This window comes from Nerophis lumbriciformis, linkage group LG25 (genome assembly GCF_033978685.3).
Source record: "Nerophis lumbriciformis linkage group LG25, RoL_Nlum_v2.1, whole genome shotgun sequence".
In the NCBI taxonomy this organism is placed as follows: Eukaryota; Metazoa; Chordata; class Actinopteri; order Syngnathiformes; family Syngnathidae; genus Nerophis; species Nerophis lumbriciformis.
The window spans coordinates 38,192,473-38,209,027 of NC_084572.2; the positions used below are offsets into that span (position 1 = coordinate 38,192,473).

The 16,555-nt window shown below is 40.6% G+C and overlaps 1 protein-coding gene across 1 annotated transcript; it reads left to right on the forward strand.

The window, feature by feature from the left end:
* The first annotated feature begins 1,131 nt into the window (after positions 1 to 1,131).
* ube2kb (ubiquitin-conjugating enzyme E2Kb (UBC1 homolog, yeast)) lies at positions 1,132 to 16,138 on the forward strand. The gene is made up of 7 exons (XM_061984378.1): positions 1,132 to 1,440; positions 1,959 to 2,052; positions 8,491 to 8,549; positions 8,611 to 8,693; positions 8,757 to 8,856; positions 8,919 to 9,047; positions 15,643 to 16,138. The coding sequence occupies exons 1-7, from the start codon at positions 1,378 to 1,380 to the stop codon at positions 15,715 to 15,717; spliced, it is 603 nt and encodes a 200-aa protein (XP_061840362.1). The 5' UTR covers positions 1,132 to 1,377; the 3' UTR covers positions 15,718 to 16,138.
* Positions 16,139 to 16,555: the final 417 nt, after the last annotated feature.

Genomic DNA, 16,555 nt, shown 5'->3' on the forward strand with positions numbered 1-16,555 from the left:
AGATCACCCTGAGGTGAACGGCTGTAAAATTAGCTAAAAGAGTTAGCATGTGTCAAGTACCAAGTTAGTTCACCCTGAGGTGAATGGCTGTAAAATTAGCTAAAAGAGTTAGCATGTGTCAAGTACCAAGTTATATCACCCTGAGGTGAACGGCTGTAAAATTAGCTAAAAGAGTTAGCATGTGTCAAGTACCAGGTTATATCACCCTGAGGTGAACGGCTGTAAAATTAGCTAAAAGAGTTAGCATGTGTCAAGTACCAAATTATATCACCCTGAGGGGAATGGCTGTAAAATTAGCTAAAAGGGTTACCATGTGTCAAGTACCAAGTAATTCACCCTGAGGTGAATGGCTGTAAAATTAGCTAAAAGAGCTAGCATGTGTCAAATACCAAGTTATATCACCATGAGGTGAATGGCTGTAAAATGAGCTAAAAGAGTTAGCATGTGTCAAGTACCAAGTTAGATCACCCTGAGGTGAACGGCTGTAAAATTAGCTAAAAGAGTTAGCATGTGTCAAGTACCAAGTTAGATCACCCTGAGGTGAACGGCTGTAAAATTAGCTAAAAGAGCTAGCATGTGTCAAATACCAAGTTATATCACCATGAGGTGAATGGCTGTAAAATGAGCTAAAAGAGTTAGCATGTGTCAAGTACCAAGTTAGATCACCCTGAGGTGAACGGCTGTAAAATTAGCTAAAAGAGTTAGCATGTGTCAAGTACCAAGTTAGATCACCCTGAGGTGAACGGCTGTAAAATTATCCGAAAGAGTTATAGCATGCTAATAATGTTAGCATGCTAATGTCAACATATGTCAAGTACCAAGTTATATCACTTGGTACTTGATTTATCTGAAAGTTAGCATAAAAAAATAACGTTTTCAAAAACAAAACCTAATTATTTTAGGAGTTATCTTGATATGTTAATCCCAGTTAAAAATTTAAGTAAGTTTTAAAAAGCTGTCTTTAACCGAATGAGTGAATGTTCTAGTACATGCTAACATAGCAATAGTGTTGGGTTTAGGGTGGAATGGGGGGCGGGGGGACTTTTAGGAGTCTTGTGTATGGGGTGCCCAGAATGTGGTGGTACCGCCCCTGCCTGCGACCCTACTGGGGACAAACAGTATAAACAAGTACATCTATGCAGCAGTGTAACAGGAGGACGAACAATGTCGTGGCGAGAAAATGCCGGAAGGTGGGCTTGAAAAGAACGCAGGCCGGCTGTTTCCACCGCCGGCGAAGCTTCCAGCGGACGCGGCGACGTCAAAAGGGTAATTACGTCATGAAATAGTGTCGGTGACGTCACAGAGACGAGGGGACCAGGAGAGGCGGGTGCGAGGCGACAAGGAGCCGCGAGGAGCGTGCATCACCTCGGCGACATCATGACCAACATCGCGGTGCAGAGAATCAAGCGGGAGTTCAAAGAAGTGCTGCGGAGTGAAGAGGTACCACCACGGCAACTCTTTAGGCAAATAGCCGCGCCATTTTCTCTTAAAAAACAACACTTGAGAGCTAACTTTAGCTAGCAGCAGCGCCCGTGATGGTGTGTTCAAGACACGTCGGGGACTTCCTGCGATAGTTGTGTTTGTCTAATGTGCGACATTTGTGTGCCGTCTTTCCAAACACGTGATGGTGGTTATAAGAGTGGTAGTTCTATATTAGGAATAAAAACGGATTCTGACATGTTGTTGTTGCCAGGTGTGTGCCGTGCTAATGACAGATTCCTGGCGTCTCCGCTGACACTTGAACGCAACACCTTATATTTCAGATGCAGATACAATTGTCATGTCTGTTTAATATATACTTGTCCACTTTGTAGACAATACCATTTTAATGTTGTCCATTTTATTATATACTTGTCCACTTTGTAGACAATACCATTTTAATGTTGTCCATTTTGTTATATATTTGTCCACTTTGTAGACAATACAATGTTCATGTTGTCCATGTGTATACTTTGTAGACCAGTAAGAACCAGATCAGTGTGGACATGGTGGATGACAACTTCACAGAGCTCAATGGTGAGATAGCAGGTCCTCCAGATACACCTTATGAAGGCAAGTATGTTTGGATCCATCTTATTATTGCTGTTGTTAATGATTATATATACATAGATCAGCAATAATATTATTTTAAAATATGTATATATATATATATATATATATATATATAAAATAATAAAAAAAAAAATATATATATATATAAAATAAATAACAGCAATAATATTATACATTGTAATATTTTTGTCCAAAAAAAGGAATCAAATTATATATATATATATATATATATATATATATATATATATGTATGTGTGGGGAAAAAAATCACAAGACTACTTCATCTCTACAGGCCTGTTTCATGAGGGGTTCCCTCAATCATCAGGAGATTTTAATGGAAGCATTCACATACCATGGTTTATATAGGGCACAGAGTGGGTGGGTACAGGCTGGCCTAGGGGCGTGGTGATTGGCTCATGTGTTACCTAGGAGGTGTTTCCGTCTGTGACGGCACGCTGATACAATTTCGCTGCGCTTGTTGAGGGATGACAGGTCTGGACGGTATATAATAAACAGTTTCTCTTTCAAGCATAGGTTGCATCTTTTATGACCACTATTGTAAGGTGTGCTGGATGCAAGAATTTGCCATGTTATTGAATATTCAACATTATTGTCTTTGAGGTCCCAAATGTGTTTGCTGAGTTCTGTGGTATTCCGCAGGTTTTGGTTCCTGAAAGAAGCCTTGTGATTGTTCCATCTGGTTTTAAACTCTCCCTCGGTTAATCCTACATATGTGTCGGATGTGTTAATGTCCTTGCGTGTTACCTTAGATTGGTAAACAACTGATGTTTGTAAGCACCCCCCCGTTGAGAGGGCAATCAGGTTTCTTGCGGCAGTTGCAGCCTTCGTTGGTTTTGGAGTCGCTCTGTCCGGGGGCCGACGGCTCATTTGCAATTGTTTTGTTGTGGTTTGAGATAATTTGTCGTATATTGTTCATACAGCTGTAGCTCAATTTAATGTTGTTCTTGTTGAATACTTTTCTTAGGGTGTTGCCTTTGGGGAAGTGTTTGTCGATCAGAGTGAGGAATTTGTGGCCAATGTTAGTTGAGACGTTTTTGCTGTATGGGGTGTTGTACCAGATGATGTTTCGTTTTCTGCTCTTTTTTGGTTGGTTTCCTGGCGTGGGTTCATAGGTGAGGGTGAAATTGTATCCGCTTTCATCAAGTGCTTTTTGGTACGGGGGGGCTGCTTGGTCAAATTCAGCTTTGCTAGATGACAGCATCGATAGCCTTTTATTAATTCCGGTAGGTATTCTTTTCGTGGTGGTGGGTGGTTGCTGTCATGGTGCACGTATTGGAGTGTTGTGTTGGGTTTCGTGAATGGTTGGTAACTGTTATTTCTCAGGTTGAAAGTGACGTCAAGGAAGTTGACGGTTTGCTTGTTGGCTTCAATCGTGATCCGTAGGCCGTTCTCTTTGAAAATTTGGCATATGCGCTTCTTGGTATTCTCGCTGCTCCTTGGCGAGGCGCGACACACTGCCAGTCCGTCATCACGGTAAATACCAAGGTTCAGATTGATGATTGATTATATATATATATATATATATATATATATATATATATATATATATATATATATATATATATATATATATATATATATATATGGTGTATTGGCCTCCAAATATTACAAATATTTTATTATAAGTATTATATAACATGAAAATAAAACACAAAACGTGTCAAATATAATAATAACATTCTATTATTTAAAAGTTATTTACCAGCCGAATTCAAGTTTGAGTCAAATAATTAAAAAATTAAAAAAGTGTGAAAAATGTAATGGCCTCCAAACAATCTTTTGCTTTTGGCCCCAATTCAGCCAGGCATGTAATAATAATAATAACAACAATATTATTATTACTATTGTTTTATTATTATTATTATAACAACATAATAATAATGTAATATTAAAAATAAAAGTCAAAAATAATGTTTTTGGTTACATTAAAAAATGAATCAAATTAAATTTAACTTTGAGTCAAGTAATATAACAAAAAACTTTTCACACAAAAAAAAGAAAAAGAAAAAAGTGATATGTAATGCCTCCATGTGCTTGGGACCCCAATTTAACCAGGCACTAAAAATGTATAATAATTATAATTATTATAAGATAACATAATAAAGAAGTTGTCAAATACAACATTATAAATAAAATAAATGGGTTATACTTGTATAGCGCTTTTCTACCTTCAAGGCACTCAAAGCGCTTTGACACTATTTCCACATTCACACACACATTCACACACACATTCACACACTGATGGCGGGAGCTGCCATGCAAGGTGCTAACCAGCAGCAAGGGGTGAAGTGTCTTGCCCAAGGACACAACGGACGTGAGGAGGATGGTAGAAGGTGGGGATTGAACCCCAGTAACCAGCAACCCTCCGATTGCTGGCACAGCCACTCTACCAACTTCGCCACACCGTCCCTATTATTATTATATAATAATAATAGTAACACAATTATTTTAGTCCATAAAATGCATCAAATAAAATTCAAATTTGAGTCAAATAATATTTAAAAAAATCACACAAGTAAAAAGTGTGAAATAAACTAAATTCTACTTAAGACCCAAATTTAGCCAGGCAGTAAATGATACTAATATTCCATTAGAATTATTATAGAATAACAATGAAATACAAAAGTTGTCAAATATAATAATTATAACATTATATAATAATAATAGTAATACAATTATTATTTTAGTTCATACAATGCATCAAATGAAATTCAAGTTTGAGTCAAATATTACAAAGACTTTCACACAAATGTGCAAAAAAAATGTAATTAGGGCCCCAGTTTTGCCAGGCATTTGACAGTAATACTAATGATAACAATATCAGTAATACTATAATTTTACATGATAATATAATAGAAAATGTGTCTAATGTAATAATAAGTGAGCAAAATGGACAAAACTTGTCAAAAGGTGAAAACAAAGAAAAGGGCCACACGCTGAGCAGTGACTAGTAGTGAAGTGCAGCAAGGTAGGTGGAAAGTTCCACCTCCTCATAAATGTTACGCCCTGCTTTTTGCCTGCAGGCGGCACACCAAATGAATGAGTACAAACAGACAATTATTTGGCTCCAAATTGAAAAGTTAACAATCAAAGAGGTTCCGGAAAGCACGTCAATGTTTCACTGTACAAGACTTGTCCCGATACAAATATTTTGGTACCGGTACCAAAATGTATTTCGATACTTTTCTAAATAAAGGGGACCACACAAAATGTCATGATTATCTCTTGTTTTACCAAAAAAATGTTAGTGTACATGAAACATATGTTTATTATTGTAATTTAGTCCTTAAATAAAATGTTGAACATAGAAGACAACTTGTCATTTAGTAGTAAGCAGAGGTGGGACCAAGTCATTGTTTTGCAAGTCACAAGTAAGTCTCAAGTCTTTGCCCTCAAGTCCGAGTCAAGTCCCGAGTCAAGACAGGCAAGCCCCGAGTCAAGTCCAAAGTCAAGACTGGAAAGTCTCAAGTCAAGTCCTAAGTCCTGCATTTTGAGTTTCGAGTCCTTTCAAGTCCTTTTAACCACAGACTAATATATTAACACAGATTGTGTATGCTTTTCAAACGCTGTATTTATTTATTAAAACAAGTGCATTTTAAATTGCAGGAAAGAAAATTGTGCTGACATTGCACTTTATAATAGCACTATTAACCAGTCATTTTAAACATTAACTCATTCTTTTACAGAACAAACACATTGAAAAATAAAGTGCAAATGTACTTATTTGTACAAAAGTGTTAACATTGAAAAAACATGACATGTACGTGAACATAACAAAAAAGTTGTACTTTTTATATGTCAGGGCCCTATGCTGCATTGCATCTGCAAAAGACCAAATTAGCCAAGAGTCTGTCAGTCATTTGTGCACGATGGGGGCGTAGTATGATGCCACCATGGCTGAAAACTCGCTCCACTGGAGCACTGGAGGCAGGCACTGCCAAGACTCTCATGGCCACTCGGAACAGTGAAGGAAGAGTCTTCATGTTCAATGCCCAGAACAAAAGGGGGGAGAGAGTTGTTTTGGGTTGGTGCACTACTTGTAAGTGTATCTTGTGTTTTTTATGTTGATTTAATTAAAAAAAGAAAAAAAAATATATATATATTTCTTGTGCGGCCCGATACCAATCGATCCACGGACCAGTAGCGGGCCGCGGCCCGGTGGTTGGGGACCACTGAGGTAAACAACCAACAGTATGTCAGAAAGCTAGCTAAAACGGTACACATATTCATAATATAGTATACATTTTAACTGACCTTTATTTTACTATTTTTGTCTTTTTTTAGGTGGCTAAAATACTTGGTGCTGCTGACCGCCGTCTAACATTACGTGTGATATATTGACTAACGTAACCCTGCTTAAAAAAATCACTGAACAAAAAGTATGAATAAGGTAGTGAACTGCAACAGATTCCCGTGTTTGCAATAACGTTATAACGTTAGCAGTGAGTTTACAGCCTCACTGATTTAACTACCGTACACAGCAAATAAAAGTCACGTTACTTAGCCAATAAACGTTATCTTACATTCAAAACTTACCGTTCTTTGTGCAACTTCAAATGCCGGACGAAGTTGGAAGTTGTTGCCTCTCCATCAGTCATTTTCGAACCGCATGTGTTGCATACTGCAAACCGTTTTGTGTTGACCACCTCGTAATTTTTATACCCAAACAAAATTATTTTAGGTATCATTTTTTTGTTCACTGGCGTGTGGTTTGGACATGTCTTCTTCGTTGGTTGTCCTGCAATTTGATTGGATGAATGCTGTGTGATGAAAACAAAGTAGATCTAATTTGATTGGCTGTTGTACTGAGAGCACACCAGCTGACACACGCAACGCTGATAGACAAGTACACAATGAAAAATACGGAGCGCTCCCGAATAACTTTTTCATCTTTGGGTTTTGGGGAAAGTAGCAAGTCATGTCAATTCAAAAGGCTCAAGTCCAAGTGAAGTCACAAGTCATTGATGTTAAAGTCTAAGTCGAGTTGCAAGTCTTTTTACATTTTGTCAAGTCGAGTCTAAAGTCATCAAATTCCTGACTCGAGTCTGACTCGAGTCCAAGTCATGTGACTCGAGTCCACACCTCTGGTAGTAAGTAAACAAACAAAGACTCCTAGACTGCTGACGTATGCAGTAACATATTGTGTCATTTATACACCTATTATTTTGTACACATTATGAGGGACAAACTGTAAAACATGGATTATTAATCTACTTGTTCATTTACTGTTAATATCTGCTTATTTTCTGTTTCAACATGTTTTATCTACACTTCTGTTAAAATGTAAAAATCACTTATTCTTCTCTTCTTTGATACTTGACATTAGTTTTGGATGATACCACACATTTAGGTATCGATCTGATACCAAGTAGTTACAGGATCATACATTGGTCATATTCAAAGTCCTCATGTGTCCAGGGACGTATTTACTGACTTTATAAACATAATATGAAATTTTAAAAAAGGAAAAAATATTTTTTTTAATCTTAAGGCCCAAGCTGTTTGTTTACATGCTTTTTTTAATTTCTCTTTGCTATTTGGGCTTATTGGACCCTAATTAGAATGAAAACTAAGAATCATTTTTTGATATGATGTACTTAGTCCTTAAGTACACAAACGTGTACTTCATGTTTAGTGACATGCTATTTCTTATTTGTACACTGTTTTCCCCCCAAAATTCCATTGTATGTTATACTCTTCTGACTCCACCAGATGGCAGTATAAGTGTCCACATAAGTGGCCATAAGACCCCAATTCAGTAGTGTACACAATTTTGGAAATAAGAGCTAAAAGGTGCTGTCCACACATGTGGCCACTAAGCCTTATAGATAAAAAAATATCGATGTAATCATAGTAGTATCGACTAGATACGCTCCTGTACTTGGTATCATTACAGTGGATGTCAGGTGTCGACCCACCCATGGCGTTTGTTTACATTACATTCCTCGTCCTGCAGTCCTACTTGTAAGAAACTTACTTTGTCACCATGGAGACGAGGATTAGTGATTTAGAAGTAGCTAAAACACTGCGGATGGACGTTAGCCGCTAGCTAGCTAGCCATGTCTTAAAGCACCTCTTCCTGAGGGTGTTTCAGAGTTATAACTTCACCTTTCTCTTTACTTTTTACACCAAAATGCGTCCATTCTCCCTTTTCTGTCTACACACTGTGTGTGCTTGTAAGTACTCTGTGTGTGTGCGCTGCCCAACATGCTCCTTTGCTCCTAAAAGCAGCAATGTCACGACGCATGCCCGTTGGGAACCGGTACTTTTCAAACAGAGTATAGTACCGTTTTTGATTCATGAGTACCATGATACTATACCAGTACTGGTATAACCGCACAGTTATTTACTTTTACAAACAGACTTAAGTGAAATGTTTTTCAACATTTATGCAAGAATAATATGTTTTCCCTGCAGGAGGAAGGTATCAGCTTGAAATCAAAATACCAGAGACGTACCCCTTCAACGCGCCAAAGGTATGGCCATGAACACCAACCTTCACATTTCACAGCACTGACACACCTTCGCTGCTCCAAGATTCGATTCATCACCAAGATCTGGCACCCAAACATCAGCTCTGTGACCGGCGCCATATGTCTGGACATCTTGAAGGACCAGTGGTGAGTGAGACACGGTAAGAGAAGCCAACGTTGGACTGAGGTGACCTTTGCCGTGTGCATCAGGGCGGCCGCCATGACCCTGCGCACCGTCTTGTTGTCCCTACAAGCGCTCCTCGCTGCCGCAGAACCCGACGACCCGCAGGACGCCGTTGTGGCCAACCAGGTAGCGCGTGTGCTGGTGTGGTCTCCCGTGTGTGTTGATGTGGTTTCTCTGTGTCCCCGCAGTACAAGCAGAACCCGGACATGTTCAAACAGACGGCCAGGATGTGGTCTCACATCTACGCAGGCGCCCCCCCGCCCTGTCCCGACCACACGGGCAAGATAGACAAACTGTGCGCCATGGGCTTCGACAAGGTCAGGTTCTACTTGTGTCATGTGTGGACTGTGCTTTAGAGTAGTCAGTGTACAGCAGGGCTGTCAAACTCATTTTAGATCGGAGAAAAATCTACTCCCAAGTGGGCTGGACTGGTAAAATCATGGCATGATAATTTAAAAGAAAAGACAACTTCAGGCATAAAATGTTGTGACGGGCCATAAATAACTGAGCAGGCCACATAAAATGATGTGGCTGGCCACTTTAAAAGGATGTAGTTGGCCACAAATGACTTAGTGAGCCACATTATAATGATGTGTTGGGCCATAAATGACTGAGCAGGCCACATAAAATGATGTGATTGGTCACAAATGACTTAGTAAGCCACTTTGAAAGGACGTGGTTGGCCACAAATGACATGGCGAACCACATAAAATTATATGGCTGCCACTTTAAAAGGATGTAGTTGGCCACAAATGACTTAGTGAGCCACATTATAATGATGTGGCGGGCCATAAATAACTGAGCAGGCCACGTAAAATGATGTGGCTGGCCACATTAAAAGGATGTAGTTGGCCACAAATGACTTAGTGAGCCACAATATAATGATGTGGCGGGCCATAAATGACTGAGCAGGCCACATAAAATGATGTGGTTGGTCACAAATGACTTAGTAAGCCACTTTGAAAGGACGTGGTTGGCCACAAATGACATGGCGAACCACATAAAATGATATGGCTGGCCACTTTAAAAGGATGTAGTTGGCCACAAATGACTTAGTGAGCCACATTATAATGATGTGTCGGGCCATAAATGACTGAGCAGGCCACATAAAATGATGTGGCTGGCCACAAATGACTTAGTGAGCCACATTATAATGATGTGGCGGGCCATAAATAACTGAGCAGGCCACATAAAATGTGGTTTGTCACAAATGACTTAGTAAGCCACTTTGAAAGGACGTGGTTGGCCACAAATGATATGGCGAACCACATAAAATTATATGGCTGCCACTTTAAAAGGATGTAGTTGGCCACAAATGACTTAGTGAGCCACATTATAATGATGTGGCGGGCCATAAATAACTGAGCAGGCCACATAAAATGATGTGGCTGGCCACATTAAAAGGATGTAGTTGGCCACAAATGACTTAGTGAGCCACAATATAATGATGTGGCGGGCCATAAATGACTGAGCAGGCCACATAAAATGATGTGGTTGGTCACAAATGACTTAGTAAGCCACTTTGAAAGGACGTGGTTGGCCACAAATGACATGGCGAACCACATAAAATGATATGGCTGGCCACATTAAAAGGATGTAGTTGGCCACAAATGACTTAGTGAGCCACATTATAATGATGTGTCGGGCCATAAATGACTGAGCAGGCCAACTAAATGATGTGGCTGGCCACATTAAAAGGATGTAGTTGGCCACAAATGACTTAGTGAGCCACAGTAAAATGATGTGGCTTGCCACAAATGACTTAGCGGGCTACATAAAATGACGTGGCGGACCATTTCTAATGATATGGCTGGCCACAAATGATTCAGCAGGCCACATCATGTGGTGAAACACATAAAATGATGTGGCGGGCCACAAATGACTTGGCAAGCCACATTATAACGATGTGGCGGGCCATAAATAACTGAGCAGGCCACGTAAAATGGCATGGTGAGCTACAATAAAATGACGTGGCAGGCTACATAAAATGGCATGGTGAGCCACAAATGACTTAGCGGGCCACGTAAAATGATGTGGTTGGCCACAAATGACCTCGTGAGCCACTTTGAAAGGACGTGGTTGGCCACAAATGACTTAGCCGGCTACATAAAATGTCATAGTGAGCCACAGTAAAATGATGTGGCTGGCCACAAATGACTTAGCGGGCCACATAAAATGATGTGGCGGACTACGTTATATGACGTGGCGAACCACATTAGAATGATGTGGCGGGCCACAAATGACTTAGCGGGCTACTTAAAATGGCGTGGTGAGCCACAATAAAATGATGTGGCTCGCCACAAATGACTTAGCGGGCTACATAAAATGATGTGGCGGACCATTTTAATGATATGTATGGCTGGCCACAAATGTCTCAGCAGGCCACATAATTTTATGTGGTGAAACATAAAATGATGTGGCGTGCCACAAATGACTTTGCGAGCCACATTATAATGATGTGGTGGGCCATAAATAGCTGAGCAGGCCACATAAAATGACTTAGCAGGCTACATAAAATGTCATGGTGAGCCACAGTAAAATGACGTGGCTGACAACAAATGACTTAGCGGGCCACGTAAAATGATGTGGCGGACTACGATATATGGCGTGGTGAGCCACAATAAAATGAAGTGGCTCGCCACAAATGACTTAGCGGGCTACATAAAATGATGTGGCTGGCCACATAATTTTACGTGGTGAAACATAAAATGATGTGGTGGGCCACAAATGACTTTGCGAGCCACATTATAATGATGTGGCGGGCCATAAATGACTGAGCAGGCCACATAAATGAGGTGGTTGGTCACAAATGACTTAGTAAGCCATTTTGAAAGGACGTGGTTGGCCACAAATGACATGGCGAACCACATAAAATTATATGGCTGGCCACTTTAAAAGGATGTAGTTGGCCACAAATGACTTAGTGAGCCACATTATAATGATGTGGCGGGCCATAAATAACTGAGCAGGCCACATAAAATGTGGTTTGTCACAAATGACTTAGTAAGCCACTTTGAAAGGACGTGGTTGGCCACAAATGACATGGCGAACCACATAAAATTATATGGCTGGCCACTTTAAAAGGATGTAGTTGGCCACAAATGACTTAGTAAGCCACATTATAATGATGTGGCAGGCCATAAATAACTGAGCAGGCCACGTAAAATGATGTGGCTGGCCACAAATGATATGGCTGGCCACAAATGACTTAGTGAGCCACATTATAATGATGTGGCGGGCCATAAATGACTGAGCAGGCCACATAAAATGATGTGCTTTGTCACAAATGACTTAGTAAGCCACTTTGAAAGGACGTGGTTGGCCACAAATGAGATGGCGAACCACATAAAATTATATGGCTGGCCACTGTAAAAGGATGTAGTTGGCCACAAATGACTTAGTAAGCCACATTAGAATGATGTGGCGGGCCATAAATAACTGAGCAGGCCACATAAAATGAAGTGGTTGGCCACAAATGACCTAGTGAGCCACTTTGAAAGGACGTGGTTGGCCACAAATGACATGGCGAACCACATAAAATTATATGGCTGGCCACTTTAAAAGGATGTAGTTGGCCACAAATGACTTAGTGAGCCACATTATAATGATGTGGCGGGCCATAAATGACTGAGCAGGCCACATAAATGATGTGGTTGGTCACAAATGACTTAGTAAGCCACTTTGAAAGGACGTGGTTGGCGACAAATGACATGGCGAACCACATAAAATTATATGGCTGGCCACTTTAAAAGGATGTAGTTGGCCACAAATGACTTAGTGAGCCACATTATAATGATGTGGCGGGCCATAAATGACTGAGCAGGCCACATAAAATGATGTGGTTTGTCACAAATGACTTAGTAAGCCACTTTGAAAGGACGTGGTTGGCCACAAATGACATGGCGAACCACATAAAATTATATGGCTGGCCACTTTAAAAGGATGTAGTTGGCCACAAATGACTTAGTGAGCCACATTATAATGATGTGGCGGGCCATAAATGACTGAGCAGGCCACATAAAATGATGTGCTTTGTCACAAATGACTTAGTAAGCCACTTTGAAAGGACGTGGTTGGCCACAAATGACATGGCGAACCACATAAAATTATATGGCTGGCCACTGTAAAAGGATGTAGTTGGCCACAAATGACTTAGTAAGCCACATTAGAATGATGTGGCGGGCCATAAATAACTGAGCAGGCCACATAAAATGAAGTGGTTGGCCACAAATGACCTAGTGAGCCACTTTGAAAGGACGTGGTTGGCCACAAATGACATGGCGAACCACATAAAATTATATGGCTGGCCACTTTAAAAGGATGTAGTTGGCCACAAATGACTTAGTGAGCCACATTATAATGATGTGGCGGGCCATAAATGACTGAGCAGGCCACATAAATGATGTGGTTGGTCACAAATGACTTAGTAAGCCACTTTGAAAGGACGTGGTTGGCGACAAATGACATGGCAAACCACATAAAATTATATGGCTGGCCATTTTAAAAGGATGTAGTTGGCCACAAATGACTTAGTGAGCCACATTATAATGATGTGGCGGGCCATAAATGACTGAGCAGGCCACATAAAATGATGTGGTTTGTCACAAATGACTTAGTAAGCCACTTTGAAAGGACGTGGTTAGCCACAAATGACATGGCGAACCACATAAAATTATATGGCTGGCCACTTTAAAAGGATGTAGTTGGCCACAAATGACTTAGTGAGCCACATTATAATGATGTGGCGGGCCATAAATGACTGAGCAGGCCACATAAAATGATGTGGTTGGTCACAAATGACTTAGTAAGCCACTTTGAAAGGATGTGGTTGGCCACAAATGACATGGCGAACCACATAAAATTATATGGCTGGCCACTTTAAAAGGATGTAGTTGGCCACAAATGACTTAGTGAGCCACATTAGAATGATGTGGCGGGCCATAAATGACTGAGCAGGCCACGTAAAATGATGTGGTTGGTCACATATGACTTAGTAAGCCACTTTGAAAGGACGTGGTTGGCCACAAATGACATGGCGAACCACATAAAATTATATGGCTGGCCACTTTAAAAGGATGTAGTTGGCCACAAATGACTTAGTGAGCCACATTATAATGATGTGGCGGGCCATAAATAACTGAGCAGGCCACATAAAATGATGTGGCTGGCCACTTTAAAAGGATGTAGTTGGCCACAAATGACTTAGTGAGCCACATTATAATGATGTGGCGGGCCATAAATGACTGAGCAGGCCACATAAAATGACGTGGTTGGTCACAAATGACTTAGTAAGCCACATTGAAAGGATGTGGTTGGCCACAAATGACATGGCGAACCACATAAAATTATAAGGCTGGCCACTTTGAAAGGATGTAGTTGGCCACAAATGACTTAGCGAGCCACATTAGAATGATGTGGCGGGCCATAAATAACTGAGCAAGCCACATAAAATGATGTGGTTGGCCACAAATGACTTAGCGGGCCACATAAAATGATGTGGTTGGTCAAAAATGACTTAGTAAGCCACTTTGAAAGGACGTGGTTGGCCACAAATGACATGGCGAACCACATAAAATTATATGGCTGGCCATTTTAAAAGGATGTAGTTGGCCACAAATGACTTAGTGAGCCACATTATAATGATGTGGCGGGCCATAAATGACTGAGCAGGCCACATACAATGATGTAGTTTGTCACAAATGACTTAGTAAGCCACTTTGAAAGGATGTAGTTGGCCACAAATGACTTAGTAAGCCACATTATAATGATGTGGCAGGCCATAAATAACTGAGCAGGCCACATAAAATGATGTGGCTGGCCACAAATGATGTGGCTGGCCACTTTAAAAGGATGTAGTTGGCCACAAATGACTTAGTGAGCCACATTATAATGATGTGGCGGGCCATAAATGACTGAGCAGGCCACATAAAATGAAGTGGTTTGTCACAAATGACTTAGTAAGTCACTTTGAAAGGACGTGGTTGGCCACAAATGACATGGCGAACCACATAAAATTATATGGCTGGCCACTTTAAAAGGATGTAGTTGGCCACAAATGACTTAGCGAGCCACATTAGAATGATGTGGCGGGCCATAAATAACTGAGCAAGCCACATAAAATGATGTGGTTGGCCACAAATGACCTAGTGAGCCACTTTGAAAGGACGTGGTTGGCCACAAATGACTTAGCGGGCCACATAAAATGATGTGGTTGGTCACAAATGACTTAGTAAGCCACTTTGAAAGGACGTGGTTGGCCACAAATGACATGGCGAACCACATAAAATTATATGGCTGGCCATTTTAAAAGGATGTAGTTGGCCACAAATGACTTAGTGAGCCACATTATAATGATGTGGCGGGCCATAAATGACTGAGCAGGCCACATACAATGATGTAGTTTGTCACAAATGACTTAGTAAGCCACTTTGAAAGGATGTAGTTGACCACAAATGACTTAGTAAGCCACATTATAATGATGTGGCAGGCCATAAATAACTGAGCAGGCCACATAAAATGATGTGGTTTGTCACAAATGACTTAGTAAGTCACTTTGAAAGGACGTGGTTGGCCACAAATGACATGGCGAACCACATAAAATTATATGGCTGGCCACTTTAAAAGGATGTAGTTGGCCACAAATGGCTTAGTGAGCCACATTATAATGATGTGGTGGGCCAGAAATAGCTGAGCAGGCCATGTAAAATGACGTGGCGGGCCACAAATGACTTAGCAGGCTACATAAAATGGCATGGTGAGCCACAATGTGGCTGGCCACAAATGACTTAGCGGGACACACAAAATGACGTGGCGGACCATTTTTAATGATATGGCAGGCCACAAATGACTTGAGTTTGATCCAGTAGGTAGAGTACTGCAAGCTAACATGTACTTTCCCAACATTCCACACAGAACGCTGCGATAGTGGCCTTATCTTCTAAATCCTGGGTCATCGCCATGGCAACAGAACTGCTCCTTAGCAACTAAAAGGCCAAGCAGCAGAAAAAAAAAAACAAGGACCCCAAAACTCACCAGCAGCCAGCATGGGCTCCTCCCGGGGTTTTTATTTTCTGCTGCAAGCACCGACCAGCCGCAGCAACACTCTGCTCCCTGTCTGGATTGTGTGATTGGCCATACACGGATGCTTGTTTGCTACACAGGATTTTCTGGAACAACAAAGACTTTTTCAACAAGGCAAAAACATTTTGAACACACGCAATGTTCCGTCAAGTTGAAAGAAGAGCCTTGTAAATAATGGCTGATGTTTATATTTTGCAGTCTCCTTGATGTCCAACATGGCAGCTTTATGCTTCAAAACACTATTTACTTAGCCTATGCTCTTTATTTATTTGGACTGTCATGGTGAATTAAAACAAAATTCCTCTTAAATTGTGTGATGGAGAAGAAACGAGCGGGAATCATCTCATTTCTTTCAACATTCATTGTGGAATTGATCATCAAAACTAGAACATTCCTCACCTATTCTATAAAAACTATAGATTTTGCCTTCACACAAACATCAGAATATCATGCGCTGGTTTGTTCAATTACAGAGTGAAACTAATACGACATGCAGTTTAAGATATTTCAATATGTAGCTTGGATTATGGCAGACAATTGATGAAAATCTCAGAAAATAGGTTTTGAAATACTGTAAACAATGATCATGCAAATGATAACAAATAGACATTTGAAGTGGAATAGCTCAAATGAATGACATTTTGCACGACATTTAAGTTGAGTTTCACCTGAAACTAATGTCAGTTTAGCATTTTTAGGGCCCGCATGGCCCATTGCTTAAGGACTCTCACAGGTAGTCCTTATG